This window comes from Antechinus flavipes, chromosome 4 (genome assembly GCF_016432865.1).
Source record: "Antechinus flavipes isolate AdamAnt ecotype Samford, QLD, Australia chromosome 4, AdamAnt_v2, whole genome shotgun sequence".
Taxonomy (NCBI): domain Eukaryota; kingdom Metazoa; phylum Chordata; class Mammalia; order Dasyuromorphia; family Dasyuridae; genus Antechinus; species Antechinus flavipes.
The window spans coordinates 196,429,110-196,449,242 of record NC_067401.1 but is presented as its reverse complement, the minus strand read 5'-3'; the positions used below and the strand labels follow the sequence as shown (position 1 = coordinate 196,449,242).

Genomic DNA, 20,133 nt, shown 5'->3' with positions numbered 1-20,133 from the left:
AGGGGGCCCAATAACTGGTACCTACACCATTTGGAAGGCTGTTTCTTGTCAAAACCTGCCTCTTACTGGCAAGGATTGGTATAAAGGGGGCCACGGAATATGGGAGAGTGGGGACCCTGGTTAGGAGCTTCAGGGAAAGACATACTGGTGGGGATGGAAAAGACCATGCAAACAGCCTGGACTCTGATGGCCTAGTCTTTCCCATTTGGGATGTTCCCTCTAAATTTCCCTTTCTATCAGTAATTTCTGTTTGAAAGTAAGTGGCCAAGTTTGCATGACCTTGATTCCCCAGTGTCTGTTAATCCCCATAGAAGTAAACTCTTAAAATTTCAGTTTCTTTAGTTTTTTCTCTAATATGAAAGGTTTCTCAAGCTGTTCATACTGTACTGTGTCACCATTGCTAGGAGACAGGGGGGCAGGGGCGGGGATGTAGAGTACAGAACTCAGAGCCAAGACCACCAGAGTTCTAATCCTACCTTAGACACTAGCTATGTGACCCCGGGCTAATCTCTGGGTCTCATATGGGCGATGAGGGGGTTGATCTTGATCCTATGATTCAGAGGCACAGCTGGGGCTGGATGACCACCAGGAGCCTTCTGCCCTCTTCCTCCTTTTCAGGACAAGAAGGACCTTTAGATGAGACCCAGATTAGATTTATCCAAGGTGACTGCTAATTAGTAGTAGACCAAGGATTATCCCTCAATGACAGCCATACATCCTTCTCATAACACCACCTTCTACAACGGTTAAGAACCTATAATGTGCTAAGGCCAGAGGAAACCAAATGATGGCTAGAATCTGTTCTCGAATCCTAGGCCTGTGACGGGCTTATACCATGATATCTCCATTGTAAACTGATTGTCTCCCACCCTGCCCCCTGGAAAACACAGTTTGGCTGAGTTCTCATCTCCCCAGTTGCCCCAAGAGGGCCCCACCTGATATATAAGTGATCATTTCCTAGCCATTCATCTGTGTTCAAAAACCCGCCCTTGTCCAGGTTCCAGAGGCACTCCTCAGGCTGGCCCAGCTAGAGCAAGAGTGGCCACACTCAGTTCTGCTGTGTCTGGGAAGCCAGGGTTGAGTGAATAGTCCTGAAACCTCCGAGAAGGAGAGGGTGCAGATGTCTGCCCCGAGCCAGAAGAGAAACCCACCATCCAACTACTGTTACCCCAGGCTCCTCCTCGGGACCCAGCTGTGTCCAAGACTATAGTACTAGCCTACTAATCTTATCTGGGAGAAAGTGGAAAAGGAATATCCCTTACTCCTTACTCCCCTTCTCTGCAAGACCCCTAAATTTAGTGATGCAGTTTCCTACTACTCAAGTTTTTGTTCTCTGCTAGTTATTAGCTAAATTGCTAGGCTGATTTGCGGCTTCCCCTCCCCTCCCCTTTCCAGGTTGCGTGCATTTTAACACGAGTCTTTCTGTGTGTAACAAAGGGATGACTACTACTGAGAATTTAAGGCATCAGGACGTGATAGATGTGATGTTTGGGGTCACGTGGGCTTTTTGGCGCTATTCCTCTCATCCCTCCACACGCCACTGTAAAGCCAGTCCTGGGTTTAGGGTGCTAAGGTTTCTGGGGGGAATAGGGAGATCAGGAGGAACAAGAGAAGGGATGGTGCCGGGGGATGGAGAAGGGAACAAGCATTCATTAGGTGCCTACTATATCTCAGACACTAAACTAGGAGCTTTACAGCCTCACAATCCTGGGAGGCAGATGCTATTGGCCACATCTTACAGTTGAGGAAATTTTAGCAAACAGATTGAGTGTCTTTCTCAGGGTCACACAGCTAGTAATTATCTGAGATCAGGGCTACTTAACTCCAGGCCCAAAGTACTATCTAGTGTGCCACCTAGTCACTGAGAGGAATTTTCAGGGGAGGAATAAAGATTGACAGAGAGAAAATACAGTAGAATATCTGAAGGAAGGGAAGTAGTTAATGAAAAAGAGAGTGTATAGAATAGTGATGGGTCCATGTGGGGGGCGTAGTCTGAGGTGAATATAGGGAAGAGAAGGCAATGCTATTTTAATTTTTCTTGAGACTAGACAATGGAAGCACCATGGCTTTTTTTGGCCTGAATCCTTCATTTTTGTTCCACGGTCTGGTACCATTACCTATATCCTCCCTTTTTAACCCCTACCACTCATTCAGGGAAAGTTATTTCAGACCAAACTTTATTCAGGACTTTGAGATTGCTTTCTCTGGAGTCCCTGTCAATTCTGTGGTTCCGGGAGAAGCTTGTCCTTCATCTTAACATAATTCTCATCCCAAAAGATGAGGGAGAGATCCCTGCAGCATCACACACCAGAAATATATCTGGGTAGAATCAGGCTGAGGAGTTGTCACCAGGATCAATACTTATAGGTAACCAGGAGTCTGAAAACCTTAATGGACCCAAATGACTCCACCCCACTCCCCCAGCTCTCTGCCCTGCATCTCCCCATTCCTTTTGGGTTTGGCAAAGACACTGAGGTCTTGCCTCATTGGGTATATGGTAGAACATCCACCTGATAGATCCATTTTCATGCTAGAGAAGCAAACATCACCTCTCTGAGCATCCCCGGATGAAAAGGGGGCAAAGGGAAGGGCACAAAGGGTCTGGATAAATAAATCTCTGCTCTCTGGAGGGCCTTGCAGGGCAGGAAGAGTCATAGCCATTCTGGCAGCAGCAGGCTCTTGGTGACATGGCACCTCCCCTGGACATGTACTAAGTCTGTATTTCTAAAGGTGAAGGAGATGACGACTTGAGGTCACTTCCATTAAGAGAATTCAGTGGTTCTTGGAGCATGTACTTGTTTCATGGCCTCCATATACTACCTCTGGGGCCTTGGGGAAACCTCCTTGTAGAGCCTCCTGAAGGGTTATGTGTGCAAGGAAGGGGTACAGCTGAAGAGAGGGGCAGTGTGAACACATCAGTGGGCATGTAGAACCCTACGTTCCTTGGTGGTAGATCCAGAGTATGTCCAGACCCATATCAGGGCATCCATTCTTCCATCCAGTCATCTGCTCTCCTGCCAGGGGGAAGACAAAGCCTTTTGGTTGCATAAATGTACACTTGAGTATGGGCGTGGGACTGTGCAAAGGATGACGCCCTCAGAAGAAGTATCTCAGGACTAAGCAGCTGAGTAGCCCAAAGTAAGAAAACTCAGAATGACTGGAGGCATTCTGGATATCTGTTCCTGTACCTGTGTCCAGAGGAGAGAGAGAGAAAGCTCAGTCCCGGCAGATTTCCTGCTGTGCCCCATCCCCACCCCATCGGTCTTCCACCAAACATATTTCCAACCCCAGGGAATATACACAGGAGGCCTCCAGGAGCCAACAACAGAGAAAAAGGGGGCTAGGAGTGCTTCTGTTACAATGCAAGATATCGGAGGTCAGGGATGTCCCACCCCCATTCCTTGGCATCAGACTTAGGGGTGCAGGCTACAAGAATGAAGAGCCTGGAGACCTGAGCAGGCAGGACTGAAGCTGGGGGTCTTACCTTCCACAGAGTGCAGGGCCAGGGTGCGTCCCCCGATGGCATTGGCCCCACCAGTTTGAGGGAGGTCAGGGGGAACACTGTTGGAGCTGCGCTTTATTGGCCACACAGTGCCTGGAACCTCTTCTGGCTCATCTTTAGCCAAGAAAGTGGTAGCCAAAGTCTCAGAGGAGGAGGAGGAGGAGGAAGGAAGCAACTCTTGAGGTCTGTCTTGGGTGGGCTTGTCTCTGTTTGGCTCTGTCTTGCTGACTTCTCTCTCTGATGATTTCAGGGTGGTCTCAATGCTTAGCCTAGGGGAGAGGGAGGTCCCCTCATTCAGGGAGGTTGAAGTTTGGGTTGCCAAAGAAGAAGGAACCTCAGTCGCCAAGTTGGGCGAGGTCTCACTTGCCAGAGAGGTGGCCAATTTGGGCGAGGTCTCACTTGCCATAGAGGTGGCCAATTTGGGCGAGGTCTCACTTGCCATAGTGGTTGTCAGGGTTGCAGTTGGTAAAGAGGGGGAGACCCCAGCCTCCTCTGGGCTTATGATTGGTTCTGACAAGAAATGGACAGAGCAGAGCATTAACAACAGTCTGCGTGGTCCTCAATAGATAAAGATCTACGTTAGCAAAGATATAATGCATGTACTAAAAAGATGTGCATCTAAGGACTAATTGAAATAACTGGACATGTTTGCAAAATGGATGTCTCCCAAGTATTTATGAGGGAAAGGGACTCGACATCACGTTCTGTTTGAGAATCAGGAACAGTGGGTAAAAGTTGCAAAGAGGACAATTGAGACTTGTCAGTAACAAATCCCATTAGATTTGTCCAGAAGTGGAACAGACTGCTAGGGAGGCAGCAGGATGGATCTTTCTGCTTATTGATAGATCTTCAAGAGGAGGCTAGTAGACATTTGAGTGTATTATAATAATAATGTAACTTCTTTTCAGTATGGGCTGACCTGCTTCCAACTTCCAATTTTGTGACATTTCTGGATCTCAATCTGATTGTACCCCCTAACCAACATATATCAACCACTTCCCCCTTTTCCATGCTATATCACCACCACCTTTCTTCTCCCCTTTCCACCCTTATTTCTGCCTTTCTACCTTTCTCTCTCTAACCACAGCCAGAATCTCTTCAAGCACAGTTACACTTTCTCAGGCTTCCTCATCTCCTCTATCTCTCCAATTGTGAGTTCCAAGACTAAGGGCAAAGGATCCATCAGACCCAGATTTTTATCTGAGGTTTCACCTGAGGGTGAAGTGGAAGGAAGCTTGCTTGTTAGCCTACAGAATTCCAGTTGGGACCAGGGCTACTGGGCAGGACCAAAACGCACTCTCTAAATGCTCCATGACTGACTGACAAAAGACATCTACCCCCCAGATCTTCCCTTCTAGCCCCACCACTACTTACGACAGAGTAGGTTCTTACACTCGTAGCCCTCCTGACATTGGGAACACTGTGGCCCCTCCAGATAGGGCTTCTGGCCCTTCACATTTCCTCTGGGAGAAGAAAAGGGTGGGGAGATGGAAAAGGGAACCTAATTAATTATCTCCTTCCCACCCCCACCTTCCAACCACCCTAGGAGGCAATCTGAGAAAGTGGGAAATACTCAAGTCTGAGAGTTGACATACTTGGCTCTGATACCCACTGGTCTGTGTGATCTTGAGCAAGTTCACTTTCCCCTCTAACCTCGGTCAAATTGGACTGCCACCCTCTCCCTTCCTCCTCCCTCCTTCAGCTCCATCCCTTCCACAGGCACTCACGGAGGCTCATAGTTGCAGACCAGCACATGAATATTAGTCTCCGTCACTCCCTCAAGCTTCTCACAGAACTGAGAACCGCAGCCAATCCTCTCTGTCTTTGCCCAGACCACCTGAAAGAAGCCAGAACAAAAGGTCTTTCTTTCTGACAAGAGCAGGGGAGAGCAAGCCTGAAGCCCAAGGAATACAACCTAAAAATCAACCTGGAGACATGGCCAGTTTGCTAGAGACCACCCGCCTTCTATCCTGGAAATATTTAAGGTCCCTGTGGGAGCCCATGAGAGTTGTTCAGTCATGTCCAACTCTTGTGACGCCGTGCACCATACTGATCATGGAATTTTCTTGGCAAAGATACTGGAGTGATTTGCCATTTCCTTCTCCAGTGGATTAAGATAAACCGGTTAAGTGACTTGCCCAAGTCTGCTAGTCTAATCTTGTGGTTGCAATTAAAAGATGAGACTTCCTTACTCCAAGCCCACCACTCTTATCCACCGAGCCAGTGGACTTTTATCTAAAGCACTTTCTCCTTTTCTCCCCTTGTCAAAAAAAGGTCTCTCCTCTTCCCACTTCAAAACTAAGTCCCAGCTACTGCCAATGATTCAGTAGTATTAATGACACTTCCGCACCTGTAATGTAAGGAGGAGGAAGGATAGGGTAAGATTTTCATTTTAAAGGAATAAAATTCTCTCAGTCAAAGGGCTGAATTTATAACTCTAGAATTCTAGGCTCAATGATAGAGTAGAGGTTTGGAGGACTTAAGGGCAGAGAAACCCTAACCCAAAATCATTCTTTTTTTTTTTCTCTCTCTGCTATAAAATTTCCAGTGTCAGATTGGTAATCATTTGAAATCATTTACATCATTCATTCTAAGGTGTTAAGAGGTGAAAGCTTAGCAGCATTTCTTAGGGCTTTTTGCATTTTAACAGCCTTCAATGAAAAGGAAAGTGCTCTAATGTTAGACTCTTAATATAGGGAGGTTAGGACAGGAATTCTTTCTAAGGCTGGTGACCTTCCTGGGCTCAGAGCCCATCACAGACTGAGGCCTCTCCTGCTGATGGTGAGAATCCAATTCAGAATCACCTCCCAGTCAACTGTATATGTTGAGGGTCCCCTTGAGCAGCATAATATTCCAGTTTAGTTTGGAACCTCCTTAGCTTTTCTCCCAACTATCCAGAGCTTAATTGAGTTTCCAGAAAGGGAAAAGGGGAGATCTGAGTGTCAAAGACAATTATCATAAAGCTTACATACTTTGTAAGCAATCTTCCTCTCTGAGCCTAAATACTTTTGTTCTCTAACAATTCTGACAAGCTGTGGTGATCTGCTTTTAGCTGGCTGGAGAATAGGTCTTGATATTCCCAACCAAAAAAAAAAAAGGCCTAATAGAACCTAACAGAGGATTTCCCTTCTCCCCACATTTCACCATATTTCTCTGTCTTCCCTGAAGATGTATTCCTTCTTGATCTTCTTCAAAAACATTGGTAGGGCCTCATCTGGGACCCCATAGGAGAAGAAAAGATTAGATTTTCTTAGATTTTCCTGGTTGTAAGGAATATAGGAATGGAAAAAGCTTCTATAAAGAGTAAAAATAATAAATGGGGCATGTTCCACATGTCCAGAGGTCAGACTCCTAGAAGTCTCAATCAAGAAGCCAGAAATGGGGAGTAGGATGTATGGGAAGGCTTCTGAGTAGCATAAATGTACCATTCATGCACTTCATTTGTAGGTAAGCTTTCATTTAGAGCCTATTGACTTTTGCTTTCTATAAAATTCTAAAAAGCCCAATGACTTGGTTTATAAGTCCATAATATATTAGAAAGCTGCAGCAGAGCTCCTAGATGCAGCCATTTGGTGCTAGCAAAAAGTTACAGCTAATGTCAAGAAGGTTTCCCTTCAGAATTATAAAAGTAGAACATCCCAGCACAACGTCAGAGCCAAGGGCCTTCTGCATTGCTGCATCATATATAACACAACACAATAAATGATGGTTGTAATGATGACCTTGAGTCATTGACTGACTACAGTCAGGGAGGTGGGAGTAAAAAGGCAGAAGCTGTTTCTCATGGTCTTCACGAGGTCATCAGCCACTCTCCTTCTCCAAAGCTTTCTGAAGGCAATAGATAATAAGGGAGATATTTGATTGGTGTTTATAAACTGGCTCTTGCTCTTTGATTACAGAGTGATTTTCTTGATTGGAAAGAGAGAGCAGCAAAAGAATTAAGTGAGACATCATTGTGTGAGAGCACTAATGTCTGGGGAGTCTGGTTTCCTGGTGTTTCCTGAGAAGTTCTTAGGCATAAACATTGCCAAAGGGCTGGGCAGTGATGAAGCTGTGTCACAAAGTCAGGAACAGCTAGATCCTGAATGACACTCTTCTGTTTCCCAACTGGTCTATGTCAGAGGCTGTGGAGCTCCCAATGTTAAAAAAAGACAAGAGTGGGGGATATAAGCACATGAGCATCATAATCCTGGTTCTATGGTTTTCTATTTTGTTGGAAAAGCAGAAAAGTGTATTACATTTTTAGAACAATTTTTAGAAATAATTTACATCCTAAATGATTAAAACAAAAAGGAAGTCAAAGAGTACTTAAAGGAATAAGTTTCAGACATCCAGAAAGTAAAGCTACTTGTAAGACTAATTCAGCATAGTCATAATAACTATAACAAAAATAATAAAGAATAAATGATCATCTTTAACATATATTTTTACCATGTTTAACATACATTGGATTACATGCCATTTTGGGGAGAGGGTGGAGGAAGAGGGGAAATGGGAACACAAGATTTTTCAAGAGTCAATGTTGAAAAATTAACCTTGCATATGTTTTGAAAATTAAAAATTTCAATAAAAATGCATTAATAAAATTTTTTTTAAAGAATAAATTATCATCTCTATGTCTGGGATGTGTTCAGTCCTTTATTAGTCATGTCTAATTCTTTATGACCCTATTTGGGGTTTTCCTGGCAGATATGTTGGAGTGGTTGATCATTTCTTTCTCCAGGTCATTTTACTGATGAAGAGACAGGGCAACCAGAGGTAAGTGACTCACCCAGGTCACACAGCTAGTAAGACTCTGAGGCTGGAGTGAACTCAGGAAGATGACTTTCTCTAACCATTGTACCACCTAGAGACCCACAACATGGCTTAGGTTTAGGCAAAGCCTAAAGGCTGAGATTCTGCGATCTTTACTCCAAGATCTACTTTTCCTTTAGGGTTGAGGATGGGATTAACTGTTGAACTAGAAGAGCTCAGGGTGATAAAATGGGGTGGGAAGGAGAGGAAGCTGAAGAGTCCTTGGGCCTGGCCCTGCTCCCATCCCTCGCCTACCTGGGTGTAGTGGCCACACATCTGTCCTTCCGCACAGGTAGCATTGCTGAGGCTGTAGTGCTCGTGCTCATTGTACCACTGCTCCACAGCCAGCTGCAGGTCCATCTCCCCTTCTGTGATGGCGAAAAGGTTCTCTCCCCGGCGGCCTCGATCCTTGTTGTGGCCCCACACGCACTTGCTGGCGTAGGCTTTGGCAAAGGCAGCCAGGTCCTCGTCCCATTTCTGAGAGGGCAGAGAGGATTAGGGAAAAAAGGGAAAAGCCCAAGATCTAGTATTGGGCCGACCAAGACCCACTTAGTCTGTCTCAGTTTTCTCATCCATAAAATGGGGACAATTATCTCTGTTCCTCTGGTCTCTCAAGCTGCTCTGAGAATTAAATGAGAGAATTCAAGCACTTTATAAAGAAGGCACTCGGCAGAAGGTAGATATTGCTATGGCCAGCACTTCTCTTACTAGGAAGAGATCATATCATACATCAGCAACTTTCCAATGCCATGGTCCAAAAGAGGTTGCAGAGTTAGCTTGGTTTGCATCCTATCCCCCTGGTAGGCTATATCTCTCCTATATATCTCCCATTGTCTATACAGTGCCCTTTCTTAAATCTTGAATTAACAAAAATCTACCAACTGATTTTGATCCGAATTGCTGTATTGTTCTAAACATAAGCATACTTTATCCCATCCCCAATCTGTCTCCTGTAAAATCAATGTGAACCACAAAAATGGCATTAATTTTCATTGGATCCTTATATATTTTTTCTTTCAAAAAAAACTCACTTTAGGGATTCATCTTATAATATGGGGATTGTATAATCTAATATAGTACATGTCAACTTTAACATTAAAAAAAAATCTGGAAACAGAGGAGGAATGTGTGCCTCAATAAATTTAGACTTTTGTTGACCTTTAAATAAAATATCTTTCAAACCCTTACCTAACCCCCATAGTTTAAATTTCCTTCGGTAATAAGTAGGCATGTTTCAGTAGCTACTTTCAGTGTGATAATATATTGTATGGTATACTTTATAAAGTTTAGTACAGGACTCTGTGCTAACTAGACTTACATAATTTAACATAAAATCATGAAAACTACATTAGACTTCTAGCTAGGAAAGAACTAAATATTGTCTCATTTTATTTTCCCAACAAACCTGGGAGATAGATATTATGATTATCATCATTTGTTGTTTTTCAATTGTTTTAGTCATGTATGACGTTTGTGACTCTATGTGTTGTTTTCTGGTCAAAAATACTGGAGTGATTTGCCGGTTCCTTCTCTAGCTTATTTTTACAGATGAGGAAACTGAGGCAAACAGAGTGAAGTGACTTGCCCAGAGTCCCATAAATAGGAAGTGTTTGAGGCTTGACTTGAACTCGTGAAGATGCGTTTTCCTGATTCTAAACTCAGCACTCTATCCATTGTACCTTGGAACATCCTTTGTAAATCTGGAAAAGGTTTAATAGTTTAATCTGCTGGGTTCAATAGCAAGGATGGTTCCAGGCTTGGCTGTGGCTCAGGGCAGAATCCAACCAGTTTTCCCTCATTGCCTGAGGCCAGCCTGGCTCCAGGCCTCCCCAAAACTATGGGAAAGCTGTTCTTTCTTTCAAAAATAAAGAAATGAAAGCCAAGGTGCCCAGGCCTTTCCAAGTCTGCTGGCACCTGCTAATTGAGGCTGTCACAAAGGACATGGGTGAATATGGAAGCCTTATGATTACAACAGATCAGGCACTAAGAAAGGCCCAAATCCACCTTTCTGTTAAAGAAGATGCACGTTTTAACATTTAAAGCCTTTCATAGCCAAGTCCTATAGAGTACACAGTACATTATATAGTAGAAAGGACACTGGCTCTCCAGTCAAGATCTGAGTTCAGATCTTCCCTGATTTTTGCCACCTATAAAAAGTGAGTTATTTATTAAATTTAGACTTAGCCTCCCTGACAACAAGAATGAAAAGGAAGGGCAGTTTGAGGGAGGTGGCGGCCAAACACTGGTGAGGAAGGAAAGTGGAAAAGGAGAAAGAAAACTATAACTTTGGGAAAATAGGATAGTGGGAAATAGAGAGTTAGTCATTTTAACTGTGAATGTGAATGAGATGAACTCTTAGCAGGATGGATTAAAAGCTGGAATTCTATAACATGTTGTTTACAAGAAACACATTGAAGCAGAGAGATACATGCAGAATATAGGTAAAAAGCTGTAGCTTCAGCTGAAGTTAAACAAAAAAAGCAGGGATAGTAATTTTGATCTCAAATCAACCAAAAGCAAAAAATAGATCTAATTAAAAGAGATAAGGAAGGAAACTATATGTCATAGATAATGAAGTAATATCAATACTAAATATATCTGTACCAAGTGGTATAGCATCCAGATTCTTAGAGGAAAAGTTAAGAGAGTTGCAAGAAGAAATAGAAAGCAAAACTATATTACTGGGGATCTCAATCTCACTCTTATTAGAACTAGGTAAATCGAGCCATAAAATAAACAAGAAAGAAGTTAAGAAGGTAAATAGGACTTTTGAAAAGTTAGGTATGATAGACCTTTGGAGAAAATTGAATAGGGACAAAAAGGAACATATTGCATACAAACCTGAAAGCAGGAATGGTGTCCAATCTAAACCTTTTTATCCCCTCCACTGCCTAGTGATATACCTTGCCCACAGAAGGTTTAATAAATGCTTGGCAAAGCATTGAATTGGAATCCCATCCTACTATGAAGGTCCTCTGAGCTGTTGCAACCCCTAGTGACCCACCAATCCTCAGAAACCTAAAGCACTGCTGTAGAGCAGTCCTCAATACAGTTGTACCGCTCCATCCTCCCAAGTCTTGTCATTGTTAGTTATCTTCCCATGTGGAGGAAGGGGTATTATCTTTCCCACTAATTTCTTGAGAGCAGACATTGGGTGGCATCCCTCCATGCCCTCTGAAACACCTGGCACTTGGGAGATGCTTCAGCACCCACTGAGGCAGCAAGGAGCTGTCCAGCTGAAAATTAATTCTCTTTCCAGGATTTTGCTGAAGTCCCTTCTTCTGATGAGAAGCCACCTTGTGGCCTAGCCTTTGAGGTTGGAATAGCCTCCTATGTGGCTGCCAGCTAGAACTAACTGCCCCCAGAAGGGGCCAGTCACAGATTATCAGAATGGTAGAAGTGGAAGCAATCCTAGAAAACATCTAGTTCCTCCTACTTTACAGGTGAATAAGGCTTAACAGAGCCCAGAAGGTGCTCATAAGACCTTTAGAGGTCAGTGAGTCAAATCTCTCCTCCCAATGTTTTTATGGGGAAACCGAGTAACAGAAAAGTGATTTGTCCCATGGCACAAAACTGATAAGTGTATGAGGGAGTATATGAGCCTCGGTTTTCCCAACATCCAGTGACCTACTGTAGAGGTCTGAAACTCTGAAAAGGTGTACTTGAATCAGACAGCACAGCACTTAAAGCTAATTAATTATTCGATATGAGATAATGGTTCTATATACACATGTTTAGATGAGATGGTGATGTGATGGCTCTCCTCACCATTGGTGCTTGCTAAATGTGTGGTGGCAAGGATTGGAGGGCTGGGGGAGAAAGGTCAGAGTCACTTGACTGCAGGACAAGAAGCTAGAGACTCCAGAATCCAGAATCTGGGATATATCTTTGGCAAGCCATGTGGCAGTTTGCCTGCCTCCTTCACTTCTCCCCCTAAAGACTAAGGACTTTAATTGATCCAGACTCTGACTGATCCTGAGGTCCTCCAGAAAGTTAGCCCAGACTTTATAACCTACCTCTTCTACCGTGTTATTGTTGTTCAATTCTGTTCAATTCTTCATGACCTTTTTGGGGATTTTCTTGGCAAAGATACCAGAGTGGTTTGCCATTTTCTTCTCCAATTTGTTTTACAGATGAGAAAACTGCGGCAAACAGAATAAAGTGCCTGGATCAAGGTCCCACAGCCAGGAAATATCTGAGGCTGGATTTGAATTCACAATTCAATGAATCTTCCTGACTATAGACCCATAGCTCTATGAATATCTAACTACCCAGAGCCATACTTTCTCTCAAAGGGAAAGACCAAAGTCACAGAGCTCAGACAGAAGAACAGCTGGAACTCAATCAGCCATGTCTTTCTACTCCCAGAGCAATGCTTTTCCTACTAAATCAGTGATTGCAACCTGTGAGTTTTAGAGAGCTCCGGAGTTATACAAATAGGGTAGGAGAATCCTTATGCAAACCCATAAGTAAACCTTCTAAGGAAGCTGCGGGTTAGTAGATGGGGAGCCAGCCTCAGAATCAGGAAGACCTGGGTGTAGGAACTGCTTCTAATACCGAGAGTCTTTGTGACTTTTGCAGAAATTGTAAATTGCCACATGGTCTCTCCTCTACCCTCCCATAACATCCTCTTTCAGCTGTAAATCTATAATCCTATTGGTAGAGGGAGTTCTCTCACTGGGAGTTCTTTCAACCAATAAAATCTTCATTGGGGGAGAGGGAGAATAAATCTTTTGTAAATTAAATTAAAGTATATCTTAAACATATATGTGCTACCATGTTTTAAATGTACTATCATGATTAATAAAATACTCATTCATTTAAGGATTACAGAATTCATAATAGCTTTTTGTTGTCTTGTGTTTTCTCAGTCAGTGGATACTAATAGTACAATTAGTGTTGTGTAGAAGCTGATGAATTTTTTTACTGTTATAAAGGGGTCCTCAAACTCAAAAAGAATGGAACCTATGAACTATGCCATGTTTTTGCCCCACAATGGATATGAACTTGGGTAGGCCCTTGAGCAATAGAGATCTGCACTTGGAACAATTGTCATGTGCAGAAAGCTTGCCAGTAGTTCTAATAGGCTCTCATTGGTGGGTCTGCGTTGGTGGGTTCATGTGATGTTGGCTTGCTAGGACCTCCAGAGTCACCAAGGATCATCCAAAAATTCCTAAAAACTCCAGGCTCTTGGGATTTTTTTCCTCTTGAGTAGTATGCAGTCACTGCACCATCTTGTGGCTATACAGGGTAATTAACTGAACATCCCTCCATCCTTGTTTTCTGGGAATAACCATGGGACTTCTCCCCACCTCTTCCAAATTTCCCCACTTCCCATTTCAGAGCAAAAAGCCAAACTAATTGCGTTTCTACTTTCCCACTTACTATCAGTTTCTTTTCCCCTTCTATCCTGGCCCTTCACAGCCTCTCCTTCATTGCTGTAAGAACCAATCTCAAGTTACTCCTGCAAACATCTTGCCCAATTCAATGTCAGCTAATCCCCTAGGGCTTGGGAAGATGGAAAATCCTTAAAAACCCAAAGAAATTACTCTCTAATGGTGGAATTTCATCTCCTGTAACAGCAGATGGGGAAAGGAAAGTGGGAATAGGGATCCGAGGTTTTGAAACTGAAATGGGTCTTTGTCCAGTACCTAATTTTCAGAAAACTAAATAAGTCCCAAAGGGAGAAATGATTTGCTTAAGTTCACACAGGTAATAAGAAGCAGAAATGGGATTCAAATCCATGTTCCCTGAGTTTAAATTCTGTGCTATTAACACTTTACAGCTGTGGTTTGTTTCAAGGTGTGGGGGAAGCTGCTTAGGCTTTGAATCACATGATTTTAAGTAACTGTCCATTGTGCTTGTATTGAAGGCCAGACTGAGGAACTTCAAGAGGCCAGATTGACTGCAGCTGGTCAGGGAGTGGGCGGATTCAACTGAGCCAGTAAAGGAATTAATAAGACCTCCCAGCCCAGAGCTCTGGGAAGACTGGATCCAATTAAGCTCCATGATCCTCTGGCTTCGCCTGATGGTCCTGGAAAATGGTTCTTCTGGCTCCTTGTCCTCAACTCCACCCTCGTGGAGCCATCTCCCGCTGCTCTGGCCACTGACCAAGCAGTCAGAGAGTCAGACATGTTTTCAGGGGATTGTTGAGAAGCAGTCTGGAACCCTCTGAGCAGAGGAGTGTGGAGAAAGGAAGATGGGACTCTAGGGGATGGCGTCCACTCTCTACCAAATGCTTGTCCCCTCTGCCTGACATCCCACCATTAAAGAATCATTACTTTGAAAGTTAAGACATTTGGGTTTCCTGGAACCCTTTATTAAAATGCAAAGTTCCCTGGGAGCCCTAATACCGTATTTCTTCTTAATCAGTTCTTAACTATCATTGCCATTGACACAGTCTTTCTCAAATATTATTTTTTTGATCCTCACAGTAATCTTAGAAGGTCATTAGTGCAAATATCATTAGCATTCTGATCTTAATAGATGAGAAGATTGAGGGGGAAAGAGGGGAAATAATTGCCCGAGCTCCCTGCTCTCTGACCCTGGACACCTCTCACCCTCCACCCCAGGTAGAAAGTAGCAAATCTGGGCAGAGTGCAAAGCCAGATCTTTTTGCCTCCAAAACCAGTCTTCTTCCAACTAATTAATAACAATTTTCAGGGAGTAAGGACTCAACCAGCATGCAATTCAACTAAACGAGTGTTTAAGTGCCTACTTTGGGCCAGGCACTGAGGAGATAAAAAAAAAATATGGAATGGTTCCTGAGCTCAACAAACTTACATTTTACTGGGTATCTGATATATCTTCTATAGACAAAATAAATTACATGTCTTACACACATATGCATTATCTTTCTTTTAGATATTTCAAGCCCATTGTGCCTAGCATGGAGTGACTTTGGGCAGGAGATAGAAACGGGGAAAGGGGGAGGGGAAGGAGAAAATCCAGAGGACAAAGTAAGAGTTAAAAGAGGTAGAAAGAAAGGTATGAAAACATATTTCCTGTTCTTCACAACTTTGCCCAGGACTGTCTCTGGTTCTACGTAAGGAACATCCGTTTTGTTTGTTTGTTTGTTTTTGAAGCAAAAGACCTTTTATTTGTTGATAGGTAAAGGCCAGTACATTTTCAAGAACTGCAAAATGTACCAGACCCCTCTCCCCCATACAAAAACTGGTATTAGTACACATGTGTAAGCGATGCTACACTTGTTTTTTGGCAAAATGCTATATTGTATTATTCATTCTGTTTTGTTAAACCAAATTCCTCTGTGAACTAATCAATATCAAATTTTCTACAAAAACAAACTAGACAGCTCAAGAAATAAGCTGCCATTTATGCATAGATTGATGTATAGTATTTCTCCTAACTGAATGTCCTTGAGTCTTTCAAGTTGTTCACATTTTCTGTGTACAGAAACACATTTACAAGGCACATAGTCCAATTGACTCTAGTTACTAAATTATTATTTTGGGGGATGGGGGAAAGGGATCCACATCAAACACCCATTTCTTAATCCTAGCACACAGTTCAATTTGGACAGTGGGTTGAGAGATCTGTTCTGGGAATTAGAATTTTGGTTTCCATTTTGTTGTTCAGTTCAGTAGTTTTTTTCAGTTATATTCTACTCTTCATGACCCCTTTTGGGATTTTCTTGACAAAGATACTGGAGTGATTTGCCATTTCTTTTCCAGTTCATTTTACAGATGAGGAAACCGAGGCAAACAGGGTGAGGGGACTTGCCCAAGATCATTCAGCTAGTAAGTGCCTGAGGCTGGATTTGAATTCAGGAAAATGAAGATTTTCCCCCCCAGGCCTGGCACTCTATGCAGTGAGCCACCTAGCTGCCCTCCAATTTTTGTACTTACCTCCTATTAAGCAATTAATTAATCATTTATTAAATATTGGCTATGTGTTAGGCACTGGACTTAGCACTAGAGATTTAAAGATATTCAAAAATTAAATGATCTCTCCAATCAAGAAGCTTACATTCTACTAGGGGAAGATGGTCACAAATCAGTCCATACAAAATACATACAAATGATGCAAATATAAAATTTATAAGGTGAATTTTTGGCGTGATGGGAGGGTACTAACAACAGGAGGCACCTAAGTAGCTCAGTGAATAGACTGCCAGGCCTGGACTCAGGCAGAGTCATCTTCATGAGTTCAATCTGGCCTTGTACACTTACTAGTTGTAGTGATCCTGGGCAAGTCACTAACTCTGTTCATCTCAGTTTCCTCATTTGAAAAATGATCTGGAGAAGGAAATGGCAAATCATTCCAGTATCTTTGCCAAGAAAAGCCCAAAACAGAGCCAATAAGGAGTTCAACACAACTTCACTAAAGTCTGGCAAAAATTTCTCCAATATCTTTGGGTCCCTGAAGATTCAAATCTTCCACCCAACAGGCCATGGTTCCAGCTCCATGGTCCATCGAAGAGAGGACCATAGCACATCACAATTCCATATTGCTTTATTTTACAAAGCACGTCCCTCACAACAGGCATGTAAGGTCCAGAGAACCAAATAACGTCAGAACAGGAAATGGCCTTAGGGAACTCGTAGTTGTTATTTTAAAAGTGAAAAAACAGACCCAGAGAATTATCCAAGATCTCCTAGCATGTCCCTGGAAGAACTCATGTTTCTTGACTTCTAGTCTGGGATTCCTTCTATTCCACTGCAAGTGGAGGTGGAGAACTGACCCTCTCTATCACCCTCTGTGTTCATGAATTCCACAGAGGCTAGGCAGAAGAGACTCCCCAAGGCTCATAGTGATGTGTGTTCTTCACTTTCAGATTCACAATCCTGAGAGATCATTTTGCAAATGAAAAAAACTGAGACCCAGAGAGAGGAAGTTACTTCTCAGATGAGTGACTAGGAAAAAAGCCTCCTGCACGACTCAGAACACAGAACAGTTTGCCTGAGTCACAGACCTTATAATTAGTAGAAATAATCTGCCTTCAAAACTGTCCCCAAGTAACAAATCCATTTGTCCATAGTAATACCTAACAATAGATAACATTTACAGAGCACCTACTATGTATCAGACATTGTGCAATAATTATCTCATTTGATCCCCACAACAAACTTGGAAGGTAGATATTATTCTTATCTTCACTTTACAGATGGGGAAACTGAGGCAAACAGTGCTTAAATAACTTGCCTATGGTCATGCAGTTTGTAAGTAGCTGAGGCCAAGTTTGCACTAAAATCTTCCTGACTCCAGTTCTATCCCCTCTGCCATGTTTGCACCCCAAACCCTGTGACTTAGGCCAGGCCAAAAGTCTTATCCCCATTTTACAGCTGGAAATTCAGGCTCATGAGGTTAAGAGACTTATTCAAAGTAATATAGCTAATAAGCAGCAGATCTAAGGCTGGAATTTAGCTTTTACTGTGTTTTTTATTTTTAAATATTTTAATTTATTAAATTTTTAATATTTTAATTTACTATTTTTTAGCACTTTTCTTTTAAAATTTTGAATTCCAATTCTCTCCCTCCTTTCTGCCTTCTCCCACTCCCACTGAAAAGACAAGCAATATATTAATTATACATATGTAGATTCTAAGTCTTTAATTGTATTATCCCCCCAGCACCTTGCAGCTCCTGAGAATACCTGGCATCCTCATTAGTCTCCTTGGGAGTTTTGCATTCTAAATGAAGGGTCTTCCTCAGCTTACCATATTCTTCATGTTAGTCGCAGGTGGGGAAACCTGGGAGCGATACAGGTTGTGAAGTTCTACCACCGTTTGCTTTTCTTCATCATTTAGGCTACAGCTCAGCTGGGCAGCTGTGAAGAGGAGGAACACAGCTGGAAAGCAGTGGGAGCTCTTCATCTTGCCTTCTTTCCAGCTCTAAGTCTGGGGGTCTGGCAGCTGGATTTAAAAGAATGGGAAGTCCCTCCCTCCAGAAAAGAGCAACACCCCTGGCTGGAATTACTGGTGTGGGGTTCCTCTTTAATGAGCCCCCTCCACTTGCAGCACACCCCGCCCAGCTCACATAATCTGGTGGGAGAGGAAGAAGAATGGATCTTTGGGAGCTGTCCAAAGCCTTGTCCACTCCTAAGGAACATTAAACATCCCATCAGAATCCTTGGCAAAAATTTCTCGTCTTTGTGATTGAGAATGGGGGGAGTGATGTGTGGAGGAGGAAAGGGAAGGCTTGGGTCAAGTGCTCTGAGTTTTCAAAGTCCCACCCTAAATGTGGGGTGCACTGGGGAAGGTAAAAGCCCTCCTAGCACAGTGATCGTTATAAAAGTGATGAAATAAGGTCCAGAGAATTATCCACGATTATGTATCATGTCTCTAGCAGCACTAACATAGGAACCCAGGTTTCTTGGCTCCTAATCCAGGATTCTTTCACTCCATTGGGAGTTTAGGTGTAGAACTGCCTCTCTCTATCACCCTCTATGTTCACACACTCCAGAGAAGTTCATCCATCTAGTGCTACCTTCAGTCTTCTTACACAGTGGCAAAAGCGCCACTGACCATGTAAGCCCATGTCCAGACTGAATATTTGCTACACCGTAGAGACTAAGATCCAACACAGGAGCAAGGAGAGATAGGGTCCCCATGTCTGGGGAGCTGTCAACCTCACATAACGGAAAGAGCTATACTGAATTTGGATTTGAAGACCAGAACTACTTATGAAGTTCTGTATGAATTTGGACAAACTGACTTCTCAGTTTCCTCCTCTGTAAAAGGTTGGACTATTAGATCGTTGGTCCTCAAAGATGGGTGTTCGGGAGAATTTTTCAGGATGTCCTTGAAGTCAAAACTATTTTCATAAAAATATAAATTCATTTTAATATCTAAATTATTACGTGGAAATCTTCCTTCAGACATTTGCAAGCTGTATTCTTCTGGGTAAGTCACTTTGTTCACCTCAGGTTCTTTATTTATAGAATGGGCAAGGTCTCCCACTGCATCCAGGACTATCTCCAGTTATCCTGACCTATATCTTGCCACTGGACCCCACTGGCATTGGAGGGGAAAGTGAGGTTGTGTAGCCCTCCCTCACTTAAACCTAATTCACTTGCACACCATGGTATCACCTTCCTGATAAAAACCTTCTTTAAAAGCAAAGGACAAAACAAAATAACAAGAATGGGAATAATAGCCTTTACCTCCCAGGGTTGTTGTGAGGATCAAATGAGATTGAATGTTGAAAGCTCTGTATAAAATACTAGATATTAATACACTAAATATCAGTAGCTATAACCCACATAAATATAAGCTCTTTTGGAGGGAAGAGAATAAAAAGTAGTAAATAATTGTAGTCTCCATGTTTTTGCACTGACTGCCTCCCTCCCACTTGTATCATATTAAAAGCTCCTTTTCAGTTCAACTAGAAATATTGAGAAATAAATATTTTTTCTGGTCTAAAACTCTTCTCAAATTTACTGAAAGAAAGGAAATTTATTCAATACTTAATAAAATTTCTTAGGAAATAATGCTCTCCACTAAAATCCTATCCAGTTTGTTGTAGATCCCTTTGAAGGGAGCAGTCAAAAGAGGCTTAAATCTCCTAGGACAGAGTGTGATTTGTTTTATTGGTTAAAGGTCCTTAACCTTTTCTTATCAGTCATAGTCTGAACCTCCTTATCAGAGAAGTCTATGGACCTCTTTTCTCAGAATAATATTTTCAAATGCACAAAATAAAATGTGTAAGATTAAAAAGAAAACCAATTATATTGAAACAAAAATGTAAGGTTTTTTTTCCCCATTTAAGTTCATGTATTCCTTGAAATCTATTTACAGACACCCTGTGGGCTTTGAAGGTCAGGTTAAGAACCCCTGCATTCAATGAAGTAAAATAGTAACCCTGAGTTGTATAAT

General features: G+C 42.5%; 1 protein-coding gene across 1 annotated transcript; it reads right to left on the bottom strand.

Moving 5' to 3' along the window:
• Positions 1-2,160: 2,160 nt before the first annotated feature.
• On the bottom strand, positions 2,161-18,200 carry PI16 (peptidase inhibitor 16). The gene is made up of 6 exons (XM_051996785.1): positions 17,977-18,200; positions 8,552-8,773; positions 5,230-5,339; positions 4,877-4,965; positions 3,485-4,012; positions 2,161-3,188 (listed from the first exon to the last, which is right to left on the bottom strand). Exons 1-6 carry the CDS (start codon positions 18,130-18,132, stop codon positions 3,097-3,099), a joined length of 1,197 nt encoding a protein of 398 aa, XP_051852745.1. The 5' UTR covers positions 18,133-18,200; the 3' UTR covers positions 2,161-3,096.
• Between the last annotated feature and the right edge of the window lie 1,933 nt (positions 18,201-20,133).

Bases quoted from the DNA above. Each gene is read 5' to 3' on its own strand.
- PI16 (XM_051996785.1), bottom strand. From the start codon at position 18,132: ATGAAGAGCTCCCACTGCTTTCCAGCTGTGTTCCTCCTCTTCACAGCT. The intron at 4,013-4,876 runs GTAAGTAGTGGT...ATTTCTTGTCAG, and splicing joins GTGTAAGAACCTACTCTGTC to AACCAATCATAAGCCCAGAG. The intron at 3,189-3,484 runs GTAAGACCCCCA...CTCTGGACACAG, and splicing joins GGCCCTGCACTCTGTGGAAG to GTACAGGAACAGATATCCAG.